At 34.8% G+C, this 18,291-nt stretch overlaps 1 protein-coding gene across 4 annotated transcripts in view; it reads right to left on the reverse strand.

Moving 5' to 3' along the window:
• The window catches only part of RYR2 (ryanodine receptor 2), a 567,940-nt gene that overhangs the window by 268,324 nt on the left and 281,325 nt on the right, over window positions 1-18,291 (reverse strand). For all 4 annotated transcript variants that reach the window (XM_081039034.1, XM_081039033.1, XM_081039032.1 and 1 more), the window contains exons 13-16: window positions 13,414-13,578; window positions 6,982-7,103; window positions 2,562-2,745; window positions 112-247 (exon numbers count right to left, since the gene is read on the reverse strand). In XM_081039034.1, coding sequence (XP_080895160.1) covers window positions 112-247; window positions 2,562-2,745; window positions 6,982-7,103; window positions 13,414-13,578 — 607 coding nt within the window. The remainder of the gene's footprint in view (window positions 1-111; window positions 248-2,561; window positions 2,746-6,981; window positions 7,104-13,413; window positions 13,579-18,291) is intronic.

Genomic DNA, 18,291 nt, shown 5'->3' on the forward strand with positions numbered 1-18,291 from the left:
AGGTAAACACTGACAGCCTCAAGTCAGAAGCACGTTATAACACCGCTGTGTTATGTGATCATTTTAACCAGACATAAGCAGTTGTCTTGAAAACCCCATCATACTTCTTACCTAGCAATTCATAGAGAGAATTGAGGATTGATTTCCAGGCATCCCCGGCCTCTCTCCCAGCGACGTCTGCAAAGTGGGCAGCACTGCTGTAGACATGCAGCCTGTCAATGCACTCAAGCACGAGACTGATCATCCCCTGGGAGGTGAGAGAAAACACCGTCAGGAAAGCGGTTCTGCACACACAATGCTAATTAAAAATAAAATAAAAACCCGGCTAAAGTAGGTCTGTCGATCATTAAGAAAATTGAGATCATTTATTGACAGGACAGGAAGAAACTATCCTTTCATCCTGTATGTGAAAAAAGAAAACGCTCCTGAAATAATTCAAGCGGTTTTGAAATCCTGACAGCTATTCTCAAATAGAAGCAGAAGAGCAAATGAAAACACGTATTTCATACTTACATCTGCAAGGTGTTAAGACTAGATTAATGAGTCAGTCCTAATAATACTGGAAGTAAGTGAAGGGGCTCGGAGTATGCCACCCAGAAACACGGCACTTTGGCCTAAGGACTATTCTGAGCTGAAGACAACTGAGGAAAAGCAAACAAGAAAAATCTTCTGTCCTTTCTTCTTCTCTCCACCAGGAAGGGCAGGACAAGGCCAGACTCTTACCAATGAGCAGAGTGTACATAGTAAGCTGACAACCTTTACTAACTACTATCTTCCATTAGTTTCCCCCATATAGATACCTTCCTAGGCTTTGCTGCCTCTAGAAGCACAAAATCCCTTTCCTTTGCTTGATCACTTCTCTACATATTTACTGTTCTTTTGTTAAAATGCTATAGAAGCCCACTCCTTTGAGTCAGTCGTCACCGACTGCTCCTGTGCGTATGCAGGACACGTGTTAATGAACTTCCATTTGTTCTTCTCTTGCAAACTGTCCCTTGTGAGTCTAATTTGCAGGGCCACAGACAATGAACCTAAGATGAGTAGAGGAAAGGTATTTTTTTCCTGTCCTACAAAAGCATAAGAGCACGTCCTTATTCTCAGGGACGCCATCATCATCATCATCATCATCATCATCATCATCATCATCATTTCACTTTTAATATTACATTGAAGATCCAATAAATCAAACAGAAGCTCATGAAAAGAGATATTTCAAGCAAATCAAAGATTCACTCTAGAGCTTTGTAAGATGCTTTTGTAAGATGCTTTCTAAATCTTTGTAATTATGCTTTTATTATTGTTAGATCAAGGTTGTCAAAATGAGGCAAAGCACAAGAAAGGAAGAGCTCAGCGAGTTGACTAATTAAGTTAACTTATTTCACTCCAAGAATTCATAGAGCTGAGAACATTTCTAGCTCCCCATCCATATTGTCTTATATGAAAAATTGAAGAAAAATAAAACTAACACAAATCAGTATTTCAAATTGTCACAGCCCAATCTTTCATTTTAGTTTCACTAGATATTAAATGAATTCAGTATAGTCTAACAATCTGGCATATCTATAAAGAAAAAGTCCCATACACTACTCCCTGTTGTTTGTACTGGTTTATGTTGACATTTCCTACGCATTCATGTCACCAGGGTCTTTAGACAGGTCATTTCTTTTGTATAAACATGGAAAAGTCCTCAAAAATTCATTTCAGTTTCAAAGGCTTTAGCTGGAAAATTAGGAAACAGTTTTAAAACTAGAAGAACATAAAATCAGGGATTATGGGAATTCAGCAATGTTCTCTAAACACTTTCTTATATACTGTTACTCAGAGAAACCCATCATTCCACACACAGAGGCACTGGGAAGAATGGGACACTTGCTCGGCTGGCCTGATTTGCCAACTCAGCTCTGACTCCCTCCCACTGAAACTCTGGAACATGTGACACTAGTTCTGATACTACATTAGGACTCCTGGACATATCATACGGTCCTTCTGTTATTCTCTAAAACACAACACTTGAGCTCTTTGGAGCAGCAGAACTTTTGTGAAATAAAATCATACATGGAGACTTACTACATGCAAAAGGAAGAAGTGGGGTTTTTGAGTCCAAGCAGAGCTCTGGGGCCGTGCCTCCCAGGTGGCCCTCTCCCAGATAGCTCCCATCCCCGACACAAAGGGCCCTGTGATCTGAGGCAACTCCAAGGAGCCCTGAAAAACCTGCTGGACAGTTTGAAAACTCTCATGATTGCCAAACCTGTATTTATTTAGAAATGTTCAGAGTCTGTTTTTATATAAACGAGCATGAAACCAACTGCAGTGCAACGAATGATCAGTGTGACGGCTGAGCAGACAGAAAAATAATATCTTCTTTGCCGGGGAGGGGCATGTTCCATATTCACTGATAGAGAAACAGAAACAATTGCAGGGTTCTCCAAGGCCCAGTTCCCTTGGACAGTAGCATGCCTGCTTCGCTAGACCTCAAAATGCAACATGTCAGACCGAGAATCTTTCCACCACGAAGTTTCTTTCCAACGACAAAACAGACATCAGTGTGGGGAGAAACCCACCTCTTCCTGGAAGAGATTCTGCCGGTTCTTCAGAGCCCTCAGTCTGTTCTGCTTGTCTTCATGCTCCAGGTGCTCCCCTGGCGGGTGGAGGTAGCCTATCAGGTCCTGCAGGCTGAGACTGACAGACTCTATGGGCAAGTCCACTGTGGCAACCTTTGCTTTTTTACTGAGAGCATCAAGGCCCCTAAAATAAACAGCAAACATTTCTCTACATCAGCGATTCACAATTTGAGGTACTAATTTTTAGTTTATAGATGATTTGAAGTGCTACTCTCTCTCCCTGCACCACTGTAAAGAGAACACATAAGAAAAGTTCTAGATTTCCTGAAACAGCAATAATGAATATATTCAAATGAGAAATCATACATTCTTTCATGCATACATAATGTTAAATTAAAAACATCAGTATCGAGAGAAACTCATCTAGAGAAAAACCTGAAGGTCCTGGAGGATCAATTAGTACAAAACCAATGGTCTAAATCTTTAGAAACCAACCAATTTTCATTTGAAAGCCCTACGTACTTTATGGTTTAAGATGCAACTTTCCAAAAAAAAAAAAAAGAAAAAAAAAGATGCAACTTCCCAGATTCATAATTCTGATATTTACTAGCTGTTGTGTTTTGTTTTTGAAATAGATGTTAATTGCTATGTTATCATTGACACTCACTGCATTCTGTTTAATTCCTTCCAGTTTACAAATATATTCTAATGACGTAAATTCAGAAAATCCACTTATTCGTCAGGAAATAATATATTAAAATGCTTTTCTAATACCTGAAAGAAACGTATTTAAAATTGAATTTAGAAATTGCATGATGTTGCATTTTCCAGCCTTTGAGGAAAAACATATTATTGGCAGTAAATGTGATAATTTGTTGAGCTTTCTGAGATTCTGAGTTTTAAAACTCAAGCTTTGAGTGTTTCTGGAAAGAATTTGAACACATGGTGTTTATAAATCAAAATTTTTCCAAAATCAAAAGTTTATTAAAACATATACAACACACACCATAAAGGAATGAAAGAATGCCTATGCTAAAGTTGATATAATAATATTCACATTTGTCATGATAAAATTTAATGTATAAAAATATTATACTTCCTTTCCTGCTCTCTGTATCAGCAAAATTATACAGCAATATTTTATTCCAAGGAAATGTTTCTGGCTAATTATCTGACAGTATTGGAAATTACATTTTTGAAAACAATAAAAGCCTTATAACTGAGTATTAGCTTACCTTCGAACTTTATGATGCTCAAAAATATTATTTAAAATGTATCATAATTTATATAAACTTACTGATAATTTTGACCTCATCCTCAAAACGGAAATAGTAAAACTGCATGACTATTCTAAAGTTTGCCTGAAATTTCAAATCAATTACATCAATGGAATTCATCTATTACCTAGTATTATCATCTCTAAGTTTTTGAATGCACAAAAAGCAACAGAAATGACTTTTCAAAAAACAATTTTTTCTCCTGGTTTAGAATGAAAATTCATATGTAATGAAATATTTCTTTTGTAAACATTTTATCCTATTAACTCTAGTTGAATGATAAATACATTTATAACAAAGTCACACAACTCTCATCACACTAAAGTGAAGGAATTTAAGTGATTCAAATATAATGTCTACATTTTAAAACTTAAAGAAAACCAACAGTAAATGTCGGTTTTTAGGTTATTAAGTTGAATATATCTGCTATCAGAAATATAATCATTTCATTACTCTCTAGGCAAAGCTCTTCTCAGATGAATGCTAAAACTGTAAAATTGTTAATTATGCCTAGTTTTAGAACTTCCATCTAATATAGAGATATTTGTCATCTAAATTTATTAAAGACAAAAATATGAAGAGAAAATAATTAGGGAAAACTAAAGGTGGTAGTAGAACCACACTATGTCAGAGCAAAAATTAAAGCCCTGAATTCCATCTTTATATTTTGTAATTTGAAGATTAAGCCATATCACTACCTAACAGACACAGATTCCTCCCTTCTCCCATTTACTTCCAGAATACATTTATTAATATACCTAGAGGGAGAAATGTTTTTATATGTGTGTTTGTGTGTGTGTATGTATACATATACATGTGTGTGTGCATGTATCTGTGTGTATATATATATCTATATCTATATCTATCTATCTAAATATATATATAATAGTTCAGTAATAGTTCAGTAATACTGAGCAAATGTATCATATATATATATATATATATATATATATATACAGATACATACACACACATACATATGTATGTATTTTACAATCCATAAAAATAGACTCCCTTCCCATGTACACAACACTAAAGCAAACACACATACAAACCCCACTACCACTACCATGACCTGGGAGAGAGACACAAGGCAGGTGTCATAACAAAAACAAAATCATCTTGACTTGCACTCTAAGAAGTAAAACAAGAGATGTCTGCATACACATTTCTAAAATGAGGCTCTTCATGGTAAATATATTCACATTAATAAAATGGATATTTAAAAATAATTTACTTTGAAACCTACAGGGATACAAATGTTGTAAAGATACTGAAATTTTAAAGATTTTGGTGCTTTCATGAATATGACAGAAGAATCAGATTATGTTACTTAAAATAACATGCCCTTTACAATGTTCTAGAATTATGTAAAACTTTTCAAAGTTTCTGACACATACCAAAAGTTTGTATAAATTCAGGACTTCTGATAGTTCAGTAATACTGAGCATATAAGTAAAACCGGCATACGATATGTGGAAATATAAATAAATAAGATGAATTAAATAATATAACTAAGGGTAAATATTCTAGAAAGAAAATAAAAATACAAAACTTAATTAAAATTTCATATTTGAACAAGTAATGCACAATTAAAGTCAGTTAAGTGTAAGAGAAGGCAACAGACTCATCATGTTCCTCCAGGGCATTTGTTAGGAGGCCACAGGGGAGACAGACACTTAAAAGCAGGTGCCAGATAATTCAGGAAAAGATGGTAATTTGGTGATGGGTTTGTGACAAGAAACCTAAAGTATACATACATAAATATAGCAAAACAGACCTGGCAGAGACCATGTACTACATTTGCTGAGGAAACTTGGAATCTCATCCTAAAGTCAGAATTGCATCAGCTATACTTGAGTTTCTTTTGGCCAAAAGAAAGTAACAGTGACAGGATTCACTTTCTCTGAACACCCCACCACCACCTTACTCCCCACAAAACAGACAAAATATTGGGGAAAAAACACATTTCAAGACACTGATATCAAAGAATAAAGGACATGAATGCCTGAGAAAGAAGAAACAAACAAGGTGAGTCGTACAATTGCCCCAGTTCACTGACTTGGGAGAATTTCTAGGCCATAGGTAGGTCGGCAGGTGAGCACGAAGACCCCCTGAGTTGTTTGCACACAGTCTTTGGTTTCACAAAAGTGTGCACACGGTGCACACATATACAGAGTGCAATGGTTTATAAAAAAAAACAATAGTTAAGTGAATATTTATATAATCTTGGGTGGTGAAGGTCTTTATATGCTGTAAAACCAAAACACGATTTATTGAGTAAATTACTATGGCAAAAGAAACACCTTAAAATTAGTTTTCAAACCAATAAATTAGGAAAATATTTGCAATTTATATATGGTGACAGAAAATTAAAATCTCTAACATAACACAAGCTCATAACAGCCTAATAGAAATATTAATAATTAATAGGGTAAACCACAAAAGAAAATGAAGAAATCTAGTCAACAAACAGGAAATATACCCTTTTCACAGTTCTCAAATAAAAGCAAATTTTAAAAAATAATTATAATTATAAATATAAATGTGTGTGTACACACACAAACATAACTTTTTCCCCCCATCAAACTGGCAAAGTTTAAAAAAATATGATATTCATCACAGTCAGTGTATATATTGATATAATGTTATCAGAAACACAGGCCACAAGCTTGATTTAATTTGTAGATATTCAATTATTTCCATTACTAGGTGGGAAAACTTAGTCATTACAAGAATCACTTTATTTTTTAAATATAGTTCAAAATTCACAAAGTATTTAGGCTCACAGATATCTAGGCTTAATTTTTTTTAAAAATACAGTTCAAAACTCACAAAGTATTACCTCAGTGTAAAAGGAAATTAAATAGGTCGAGCATAAGGATATCTTATAGAATAATCCTGACCTATAGCTCTCAATTACAAGTTACAAATGAAATTTCTGAAAGCACATTTCTTTCAAAAATGTCCATTTAAAAGAAAAACATAAAATCATCTAACCAGGACTTTCTAACTTGTTCGGCTGCATTTCCCAATTGAATGAGATCACAGCCGTAGTATATTTTAGAATTGTTTATTTGGAAATCCAATAAGGAGCCTGAAATAAAATGTCAAACAACCACAACAAAAGAAAATAAATGTACCTTATAAATCTGTTGAACAGGAAGACTGTGCTCCGGATGACCCGTGCTGTCCGCGACTCTTCGTGCTGAGATCTAGATAAATTTATGCCATCATCCATGTGGCCTTCATGATGCATAATAGCCTGTCAGAAAGCAGAAATAACGCCATTACTCCCAACATCTCTTTTCCAAATGGGGGTTAATAAGATGTGCACTTGAAAAGGTGATAAGAATGCGATCAAAAGACAGCTGGAAGGGACTGTAAAGCTATGTGTATACGTAAAACAAGACGTAGGTCTCTGTACAAACTAGTCCTTCAATATGGTCATTCAGTTATTGTTTTAAAGAACGAGTCAGTTATTGTACTGAGTTGAGCAAAACAAACACCCGAGTGTTTTCACATGTCTATGGTCAATGACTTATCCACAGTCTAACAAACTCTGATTGAAACAGCACAGGAAGTCATTACAGTCATACCCATTATACAGTAGCTCTGAACACAGACTGCCTATTATGAGTATGAACAATGTTTCTAAGGCATGTAAGCTCTTTAAAAAAAGGCATTTTTATTTTATGAGTTCTTTTTGTTAGGCTTTTCATTTTTGAACTTCCTATGAAAGTATGACATGAAGAGACAGAAGTATAGAAACCTTAAGTGAACAGCTGAATACTTGTCATAAAGTGAACATATTGTATAATCAATCTGGGTAGATCAAGAGAACATTAAAGTACCTTAAAATCTCCCCTAGTGCTCCCGTTCTCCACAAGGGTCTCCACCTCTCTGATTTTCAACAGCAAAGGTCATTTGTTTAATAAATATAAATGGAACCATGTAGTGGGCAACCATTTGTAGCCAGCTTTCTTCACTCAACACTTAAGCAGACATTTAGTACACTGAATTCAGGTGCACTGAATTAAAAATTAGTTATGAGAACTAAAATTATAAACTATATAAAGAGCCCTGTAAAATGAAACTCCTTATACAATGAAACAGAGACATATCAGTATCCAAAGGGAATTTTACAGCCTTAAATGCTTCATTGACAAAGAAAAAAATGACTAAAATGAAGGAATATATTACTCATTTTAAGACTCTGAAGAAAAAAAAACAATGTTGAAAGGAGGATCAATGAAAATAAAAAAGGAATTAATGAACTAGAATCAAATAAACTACTAGAAAGAATGTTTTTAAAAAGCCCCACATTTGATTCTTTAAGATAAATACAATAGATAAACTCACAAACCAGGCTAAAAATAAAATAGGAAGAAAGCAAAAACAGAGAATACAATATAAGATACAAAAGACATTAAAATTATACTAAGACAATATTGTGTGGAATTCAAGGGCAAAAAAATACAATTGAAAAATGAAAACAAACATAACTGAGTACCCCAGAGGAAATGGACGGCTTCCTAGTGAATTAAGAATCATTGAAAGCAATCCCCCCAACGAAGCAGAGAATTTGATAAGTTTATTTAAAAGAGATTGGAAAGGAAATTGAAAATCTAATATTTAAAAGACCTAGAACTAAATAATATCACAAGTGAGTTCTCAGAAACCTTCAAAGAACAGATACTCTTAATGGTAGATTAGTCTTGACCAGGAGTCAGCAAATAGGTTGTAACCTATTGACTATTTTTGTAAAGCTTGTGAGCTAAGAATGGTTTTTACATTTTTAAAGGGTAGAAAAGAGACCTGAAAAAAAAATTCATGACACATGAAAATTGTATGAAATTCAAATTTCATCATGTATAAACAATGAAAAATTGATTTCACCTAATATGTGTAATGATTCTAAATTAAAGAGAATCTAACAAGATTTCAAAATAATAATAAATTATGGCCAAATAGGATTTAGTCTATGAATTTAAAGATTCTTCAATATCATGATGTCTATTAACTTATTTATAAACAAATTAAAAGACACTAAAACATTTTAATCTCCCTTTAATTGATAAAACAGCAATAATTCCTAATTTTTAAAAAAATCTAAGTAAAATAGGAAAAGCAAGATACTACTTTAATATAATTGTCCACAGGACACAAGAAGGTATGACAACTATGAAATAGGAGTGAAAATCCATGAGAAAACATGCTGAGGTGAACAACCAGAATAGATGAGAAGAGAGCAAGCTGAGATAAAAAGTGATCTTGGTGCGAAATATGAAACTATAAGAAAACAAAAATTTCAAAGGCACTGAACAAGCTTAAAGAACAAACTTAAAGAACAGTGCCAAGGAAAACAAAATGAGTAACTTGGTGAACATAATTGAGAAGTAAAATGTATAGAGACAAGGAAAGAAAGGTACACATTCTGACAGGGAAGGTGGTGGCCATAGAGAAGAGGAACCAGCCATGTTCCTGAGAAAGAAACTGCTGAACTGAACGAAAACAGAAACCAAAGATGTGGTTGAACAATTCTCCTCTCAGTTTTAAAAAGACCTAAGCGTGCTGATTAAACACCCTTGGTGACTGATGCATTTCCTAATTTTGAGTTCTTAATTAACTGACCCTGGGTGGTGAACACACAACATGATTTATAGATGATGTAATACAAAATTGTACACCTGAAATCTACATAACTTTACTAACAATTGTCACCCCAATAAACGTTAATTATATATGTGTATATATATCTGAATTAAGACTTTTGCTTTGTTTATTCTTTCAGTTCCTTATGACTTGTGAAATCTATTTTGAACGTTTACCTTTGTGGTAAATACTGAGGTTTAACAACATAGAATGTGGTAAGACAAATCCAATAAAATCACTGTCAATAAAATAAAAAGCCCAACAGCAAAACTCATCTCTGGCCTCACAAGCAATGATAGTGTTTACTCTTGAGAATGGCAATGACTGGAAGGAAGCACATAGAAGGCAGAGGTATTTCTAAAATGTGTAGCTTTGAATTTTCTGAAACCCATATTAATAAGTTTTTTTAAAAGGTAAAACTAATTTTAATAATATATTTTATTTATCCTGATATGTACAAGATATTATGTCAATATGTAATAAATATACAGCCTTGTTTGTTAATGGTAAATGTTACATTTTTTTTATGCTGTGTCTTCAGAATCTAGTGTGTTTTTATATTGATAGAATATCTTGATTTGGATACCAAATTATTATTGAAAACACTTGATTTTTAAGACTTCATAACATTTATATAGTTAGAAAAGTACGTTTCCATACGTGACTTGTTCAAAACATATGTAAGTTTTCTAATAACTTAATCATTGATTAAAGCATATGTTTGTAAATTGAAATTAATTAAAATTAATTAAACGAAACTAAAAATTCAGGACCTGTAGCACTAGCCATATTAAGGCACCAAATAGCTACATGAGGATAACAGCTACTGATATGGACAGCACAGCCCAGAACTAATTTCAAGTTTATCGGAATTACAAGGAACAAAGGCAAAAGGCAAAAACAATCAGACACATCTGTACATGGCACATTCTGTAACTGGCCTGGATTCTTAAGAAACTCAGTGGCGCGGGACAAAAATAAGGTGAGGAACTGTTCTAGATTAAAAGAGACTAAAGAAGCATAAAAAATAAACAAATGCCGGATAGCTCAGTTGGTTAGAGCGCGAGCTCTTAACAAGGGATAGTGGGCTGCGCCCCCTGCAACTAAAGATTGAACACGGCAAGTGGACTTGGAGTTGAGCTGCGCCCTCCACAACGAGATTGAAGGAAGACTTGAAGCTGATGAGCCCTGGAGAAACATACTGTTACCCAATATTCCCCAATTAAAAATATATATATGAAAAATAAATAAATATATGAACTTTGATTGGATCCTGATTTAAAGTGAGCTCTAAAAGACATTCTTGGGACAATAGAATGTGAATAGGAACAGAATGTTAGATGATGCAATGGAATTATCATTATTTATTAGGGATAAGAATGGTATTGTGGATGTGTGGATGTGTATATACACATACGCATTGAGAGAGAGGAGGAAGAAGAGAAGGATGGAGGAAAGCAAATATTGCAGATTATTAATAATTGTTTAATCTAATTTGATGGTATATGGATGTTCATTGACTAAGTAGTCTTTGATTTTTTTGAATGCTTGAACTTTTTCAAAATAAACTATTTAGAAAAACAGATAAAGAAAAAAATTTGCTAAAGCTGATACAAGATCCATCCATGGCCAAATATCATTATTAAAATAAAAATTTACTTGAAGCCCATTCAAACTCTTTTGCCACAATTTGGACAGTAGCTATTCACCTTCCAGATGCTAACACAGCCCTGAGAGGACCCAAAGCTCTGCTATGCTAACACCGTTGGAGACCAAGCTAGCAGGTACCTGTGGAATCTCATCAACGCAACTGTTACTACAACCTTGAAAATACTTGTTTCATTCAAGAATCACTGACTGAGCATCAACTCCGGCTTAGGCACTGTGCAAGATATTGAGAATACAGAAATAAGAGATGTGGTTCCCATCCCCAGAGCCTAGCAATGGAGACAGACAGTAAGTCACGATTATACACCCTGGCCGTGCCTTTTCCTTTTTGTTCCTCCCCCGTCAACTGAACTTTGTCTAATCTCTTGGCTCTTTGGCTTTTGAAGACTTCAAAAAGCCTTTTCCTTTTTGTTCCTCCCCCGTCAACTGAACTTTGTCTAATCTCTTGGCTCTTTGGCTTTTGAAGACTTCAAAAAGCAGCTTCAACTCTTTGGTTCCCAACGTGAAACAATGGGATAAAGTCAGGAACACTACATACAAAGGGGAGCATGCTGTGTGATTTCATTTATTTGAAGTTCTCCATCAGGCAAAAGTAACCCATGGTGGGGAAACGATCACCAAAGCAGCTGCTTCTGTGGAGAAGAAGCAGGACTAGCCTGGGATGGCATGTCGGGCAGTTTTCTGGGGAAATGGAAATGTCCCATATTGTGATGCGCGTGGGTCACACAAATGTATCCATTTACCCAAATTCTATAATTACCATGTTTCCCCCAGAAGAAGACCTAACCAGAAAATAAGCCCTAGCATGATTTTTCAGGATGACATCCCCTGAACAGAAGCTCTAATGCGTCTTTTGGAGCACAAATTAATATAAGACTCAGTCTTATTTTCGGGGAGACAGGGAGTTGTTTGCATTTCAGCGTATATAAATTTTACCTCTAAAGTTTGGAAATAAGTAACAGTAGTAACCCAGTTGGACATGGGTCTACAGGACAGCTGACCCAGGATCTCCATCCGAAGCTTTGAGGATGGCAAGACAGGAATGCTTTTCAGCCCAACCCCATCAAAGCAGAATCAGCCTCCAACTTCATTGAAATCAGCACTAGTCATTCAAAACAGATCACAGTAACGCTGAGCAATCTACACGGGGCTGTGTATATGTTACAATTAATAAAGCTACTGAAAATAAAATTTTCTGCCCCACTGAAGTCTTCCTTTCCAAGGCCTCACATTTTTGACATTCGTCTTATTTGATTGGTTCTGAGCACTGCGTTACATGTTGGTGTAAAAATATGAATTATGAACAGTTGAGCACTATGTACTTGCCCCACGGGAGCTCACAAATTAGGAAGGAGGAAGAGGCATGGAGCCTAGTAAATAAAGTAGCACAAGGAGGGTATAAAAAATTTAATAAGTTATACACAAATATTATGAGAATACAAAGGAAAGTGTAGAGGATAAATTGAGATAGAAAGAACTTCTAAGATTAACTTTAAACTTAATCTCTGGAGGATGGATAGGAATTGGGTGGAGAAAAAAAGTTTTACAGAGTACTCAAACTCGAGAAAACAGTATATGCAAAGAAACAGATATGTAAACACTATGTGTTTTGGTTTTGAGTTCCCCAGCATATTGAGTGGCATACTGGGGAAACGAAGACAATGCCTAGAGATTAGCGAAAGCACAAAAAACAGAGGAGATGAGGGGCGGGTTGGGAAGGGTGTCGCATCACCATTAAAAAGTGTGGTCTTCGTGTAAAGATTGTGTGTCTATCCAACAGGGAGCCACAGTATTTAAATTGACCAACCTAATGTTACAACGACTTTGAGGTGGCCAAATGTAAACTAAAAGCCTTAATTAAAGTGGTGCAATTTTGTATAAAAAAAAAAAAAAGTGTGGTCTTGTAAAGGGACTCAGAGAAGGGCTCCGAGGTGAGAATGAAAGAGCACGCCTGCATGTTAGAGACAATCCCAGCAGTAGCACTGAAGACAAAGTGAATTAGGTAGACTAAGTTAGAATCCAGACAGGAGTATATTGCTTCATTTAATATTTAAATCAGTGATGTAACATCTAGCCATGTTTATCTTACAAAAACCAAAGAATTTATGATGATGGTATTTGACCTTCGGCATGTCAGTAATGAACCTTAGCAGGCAGCTGAGAGCGTTCACTACCTCTTTTTGCCTTGTGTTTGTGTTTTTTTTAAGTCCTAAAAAGTGGCCGCTATAAATAGTGTTTCTCCACCACCTTACCTTACGTTGTATGGCTCCCATTCTCACAGATTTCATGTCCACAGACTGGTAAGTCAGCCACAGGCCTGTGTTTACATGTTGTATGTAGCATACTGAGTCTCCATACTTTATCTCAGAGGTCCCCATGCCATCAACTTCTTTTCTCACCCCTGCATCCAATTTTTCCTAAGGAGGAAAAGAAGATAAGCAAAAGTTTTAAAAATACTAGCTTAGATGGAAAGAATTTGCCTTGTTATAAATATGTCCGTTGAAAAATTCAGCCCTCTGAAATTCCCTGAAATAATAATGGTCAAATATTTTATTCTAGCAGTTCAACCTCCACCAAAAATTGAAGAAGGAAATTGCAAAACTAAATTACATATTCTTGAATTATTCACACTGGTAGAAAATTATTTTGGGCATAACAGAAAATTGTATATTGCTTAATGGCAAACTGCAAATCAGAGATCTTAAAATTAGCTTCATATTCTTTCCAGATTTTTTTTGTCTTTATCAGCATAGGTTTGGGGCACAGAAAATTTGGTTAAATAAAATCTCTGCCACTTATTATCTCTGGGACCTTAGGCTAACGTAATTAAACCTTTTAAGCCTCAACTTTCTCATCTGAGAAATAAGCTAACAAAAGTATCTCCTGCATAGTATCAGAGAAAATGAAATAATGCATGTAAACTTTTCAGCACAGTGCCTGAGACAAAATAAACACTTAATACATTTTAATGATTTTGATCATGAAAATGGTGTTGATAATGATGATGATTTAACAAGGATATTCATGATGATTTATTTTGAACTAATCAAAACTACTACCATGTTTCCCTGAAAATAAGACCTAGCTGGACAAATCAGCTCTAATGCGTGTTTTGGAGCAAAAGTTAATACAAGTCCCAGTCTTATTTTACTATAAGATCGGGTCTTATATCATATCGTATCATATCATATCATATCATACCGTGTCTTATATTAATTTTTGCTCCAAAAGCGGCATTAGAGCTGATTGTCCAGCTAGGTCTTACTTTCAGGGAAACACGGTATAATTCAGTTTCCGATGTTGCAATTTCCAACTTGAACTACAGTTACTCACTCCTAAGGGGCTTCTATGCTAAGCTCCTTCTGCTATGAAGAAGCAATCGCTCCTCTGATACCAGCTAAATGCTTCTTTCAAGTCCCTATATTTTAACGCTTTCTCTCTGCTCCTTTTCAATTTTCCCTCCCATGTTTAATCCTGATCTTCAGCAGCTCAGTATGTCTTGAAGTTCTACGTAGTCCTTAAAATAACAGTGAAAAAATCTAGTATTATTTTGGTTGCAGTACCTCCTTTTAGTGGTTTCTTATTCTTCTCTTTAGTCTAACTTTCCTTGTTAAGTTTACTGTGTCTTCTATACTTTTGGTTATTTGACTGTTGTTCGAAATTAGTAATAGTTATATAATGTGTTTAAAGATTAGATTGGAATAAAATTCATGTCTGTTTTACAAAAATGAACAATTCAAATAAAACAAAATTCTGATAGATTTTTCATGTCATTTGCATATTCTACTAATAATTAATAACTCAAAAATTATTATGAAAACTCCATCAACAATTGAAAATCAGAATTAAAATGAGGTGAAATTCTTAAGGTCAAAGCCATATGAGAAAAATGAATGCAATTATAAATTAGGTTGATTTAACCATTATGCAAATAACTTGAAACACTATTCTAAGAATCCACAATAAAACAAATAAACCATTCCAATTTCATTCTATCAAACAAGATAAACTACTAATCTATTTATACCAATCCTATCAATAAGAAAATTAAATTCTAAAGAAAAACATAATATAATTATCTCCTCAGAACAAAACAATGAGCCTCTAACATTCTACCTTTTTTTTCTTTTATCCAAGTAAATTAGTTTGTAGTCCATTTATAGGCTTGTGGATTGGTTTGAGGGTCAGAATTTTTAACTGTAGAGTTATGCTTTGTTTGCTTTTTATTGAAGTGGTCCACATTATTCCCTGAACTACAAATTTTAATTGTGAAACTTCATAATGACTGTGTTTTAGTAATTACTGTGATCCTCGAGTCAGATAAGAACTGCTAACAGGACATCAGGGGGAAAAAAGAATATGGTTATTTGCTGTATGAAAGAACAAAGTCCTCCTTTTATTTCCTGTTATTTTCTGTGGCTCAGGCTCAGGAGAAATTCAGGTGAAAATATAGATACTTCAAACAACCACAAGAATAAGCATAACATGAATCAAGAACGGGACAGCTGGTAAAAACATCTAACACAAAATTAGCCTGTGTAACTAGAAATAAAGTGTCCAGAATAGGCAAGTAATAATCTTACAAAAACTCTGTATTAGCTATACTATATATCTAAATTAGAGGCTTTTAGTTTTGGCATCGCCTTTTAAATTTTATTTTTCTTTTAAGTAATTCTAGCTTTGGGAAATTATAGAATAATTTAGTTGGACTAATCCTCCCATAGATAACAATGATAAGTTTTCAAAAAAAACACTTTTCAGAATCTATTTGAAGGCACTTGAGAGGCACCAGAAGCATGAAGAAATTGGAGAGTAGATTTCTCTCTAAAGACAAACAGTACCCAGGTGATTTGTAAAAGCTGTTTTTTGCCTTGGGCTTGCCCTGCTAAATCTGCCTATAGCTCAGGAAGAAGAAAGCTGCTGCCTTACTGACTTGAGGTATCAGACTGTTGTGAGCCCACTTTGGAGTTTTGTGTGGATAGATATTTTCTCCTTAGATTCATATATATTCATAGTCTGCTGTCCTTCAACCATCAGAGAAATGGCCTCAAGACTTGAACAGTGCCTGCAAATACTAGATTCTCAGTAAACATCTGTTAAATGGATGATTCAATTTTTTGAGAGAAATCACATGGCCCTTCAGATTTCCCATAGAAGATATACTTACAAACTACTCCCAATCCCAGTATTCAAATAATCCCATCGGGGTGAACACATAATGCAATATATAGATGATGTATCATAGAATTGTACACTTGAAACCTATGTAGTTTTGTTGACCACTGTCACTCCAAAAAATTTTAATTTTGAAAAAATGAAGAAAAATCAATAAATAATTTTTAAAAATAAAAAGAATGCTTGGAAAAATCTAATTTTCAAATGAATATCAAAATGGTTCCAAAAGTAAAACAAATCATCCTGAAAAATAATGAAGTGGTATTTGGTCATTGAGTATACCAAACTGGCTCATTATAAAGCCAAAACTATTTCTGAACAACTGTCCTTATTAAGTGATATATAGGCATTGGATATACTAAGCTAGACACATTAAGAAATTTAAACTAATCCTGTAGGATTATGTTCTTATTATATGACCAGTTAGTTCAGAGAGATTCTGCTAGCATTAATTGAAATCACCCTTAACTCTACCCAATTATTCTGTCAAGTGGCTGATAGGAAGAAAAAAAAGGCCTTTCTCCTTGATGATGGAATGTTTGTTTTTGTGATAGCCAGTTCTCCTTAAGACAAACAATGGCTAAAGTTAGGAAAGTTAAAAGGTCAAAAAAATTTTGTTATTTGCTTCTTTTTGGTACTACATTGAGGCACAGAACAGTTGATCACTGTGAAATATGAGTCTAAAAATGTCACAGGGTCCAAGAAATTACTGACACTGACAGGCCAGGCCAAGCCTTAGCCCATTCAGGGCCGAGTAGCAAATATATAAATATAACTTTGTAAGCTCTCTTTATCCCTGGTGTTCAAAAATCTCTTGAGACTCTCTAGTGGATGAGTTTGTGGAGAGAAGGGAATTAAAAATTTCTTCTGCTGGGAAGGTCTCTGAGGGATTTCTCATAGCAGCCAGGAAGCAGGTCACAGAGCCTTAGGAGAAGTCCTCCAATATCTATAATCCCCTCCCGTGTGTGTGAGCTGAGCTAATGAACATAATGGGACATCACCCCCATAACTGGCTTACATCGCAAGACAAAAGCAGAGATCTTACAGATGGAATTAAAGCCCCAATTGACTGACTTTGAGCAAATCAAATGGGAGATTACCCTGGGTGAGTGATAATCATGGGAGCCCTTTAAAGAGAGCTTAGGTTTTCCCTGAGTTTAGAAACCACAGCTAGTGCCCAAGGGGTTCCATCTTGCTCATGACCTTCCTTTCTTTCCAGACCACCTGTATTAGAGAGTACTTCACCAGCCCTCACTGTTTCATAAAACAAATCCCACATAATAAATCCCTTTGTGTCTCTTACTATCTTATGCTGGTTGTGCTTCCATGTTTGGACTCAGACTGATACCCCTCATCTTCACCACTGAAGATTTCAATGAGCTCACTCTCTTGCTTACGGTCATTAAAAAGGACCAGCATAAAAACTGTCATGGAGTTTCCATACCTTCTGTAAAACCACAGTTAACATTATTTTCTATTATGCTATCATACTTGAGAAAAGATTACTGCAAAAGTCTCTTTATAATTTAATCCTGATTAAATAAAAATTTATCGCCAATGATTATACTGTATAATTATTTTCATAAAAAGTTGTTTTCCATTTAGCTTTTATTTTTTAGATATTTAATCAATCACTAACCAACTATAACAGGTGCTCGTCTGATCACAGGTAAACAACAAATCTTTCCTGTCTGCTATTATTACTATTAAATTTTTAACTTTCTTATTAAAGACCAGCTCTAGTTTTACTTCTTAGGTTCAATTGCTTTTTTTTTTTTTTTAAGATTTTATTGGCGAAGGGAACAGGATTTGATTTTATTGGGGAAGAGTGTGTACTTCCAGGACTTTTTTCCAAGTCAAGTTGTTGTCCTTTCAATCTTAGTTGTGGAGGGTGCCGTTCAGCTTCAAGTTGTCCTTTCAGTCTTAGTTGTAGAGGGCGCAGCTCAGCTCCCGGT

The sequence above is a fragment of the Rhinolophus hipposideros genome (assembly GCF_964194185.1).
Source record: "Rhinolophus hipposideros genome assembly, chromosome: 26".
NCBI lineage: Eukaryota > Metazoa > Chordata > Mammalia > Chiroptera > Rhinolophidae > Rhinolophus > Rhinolophus hipposideros.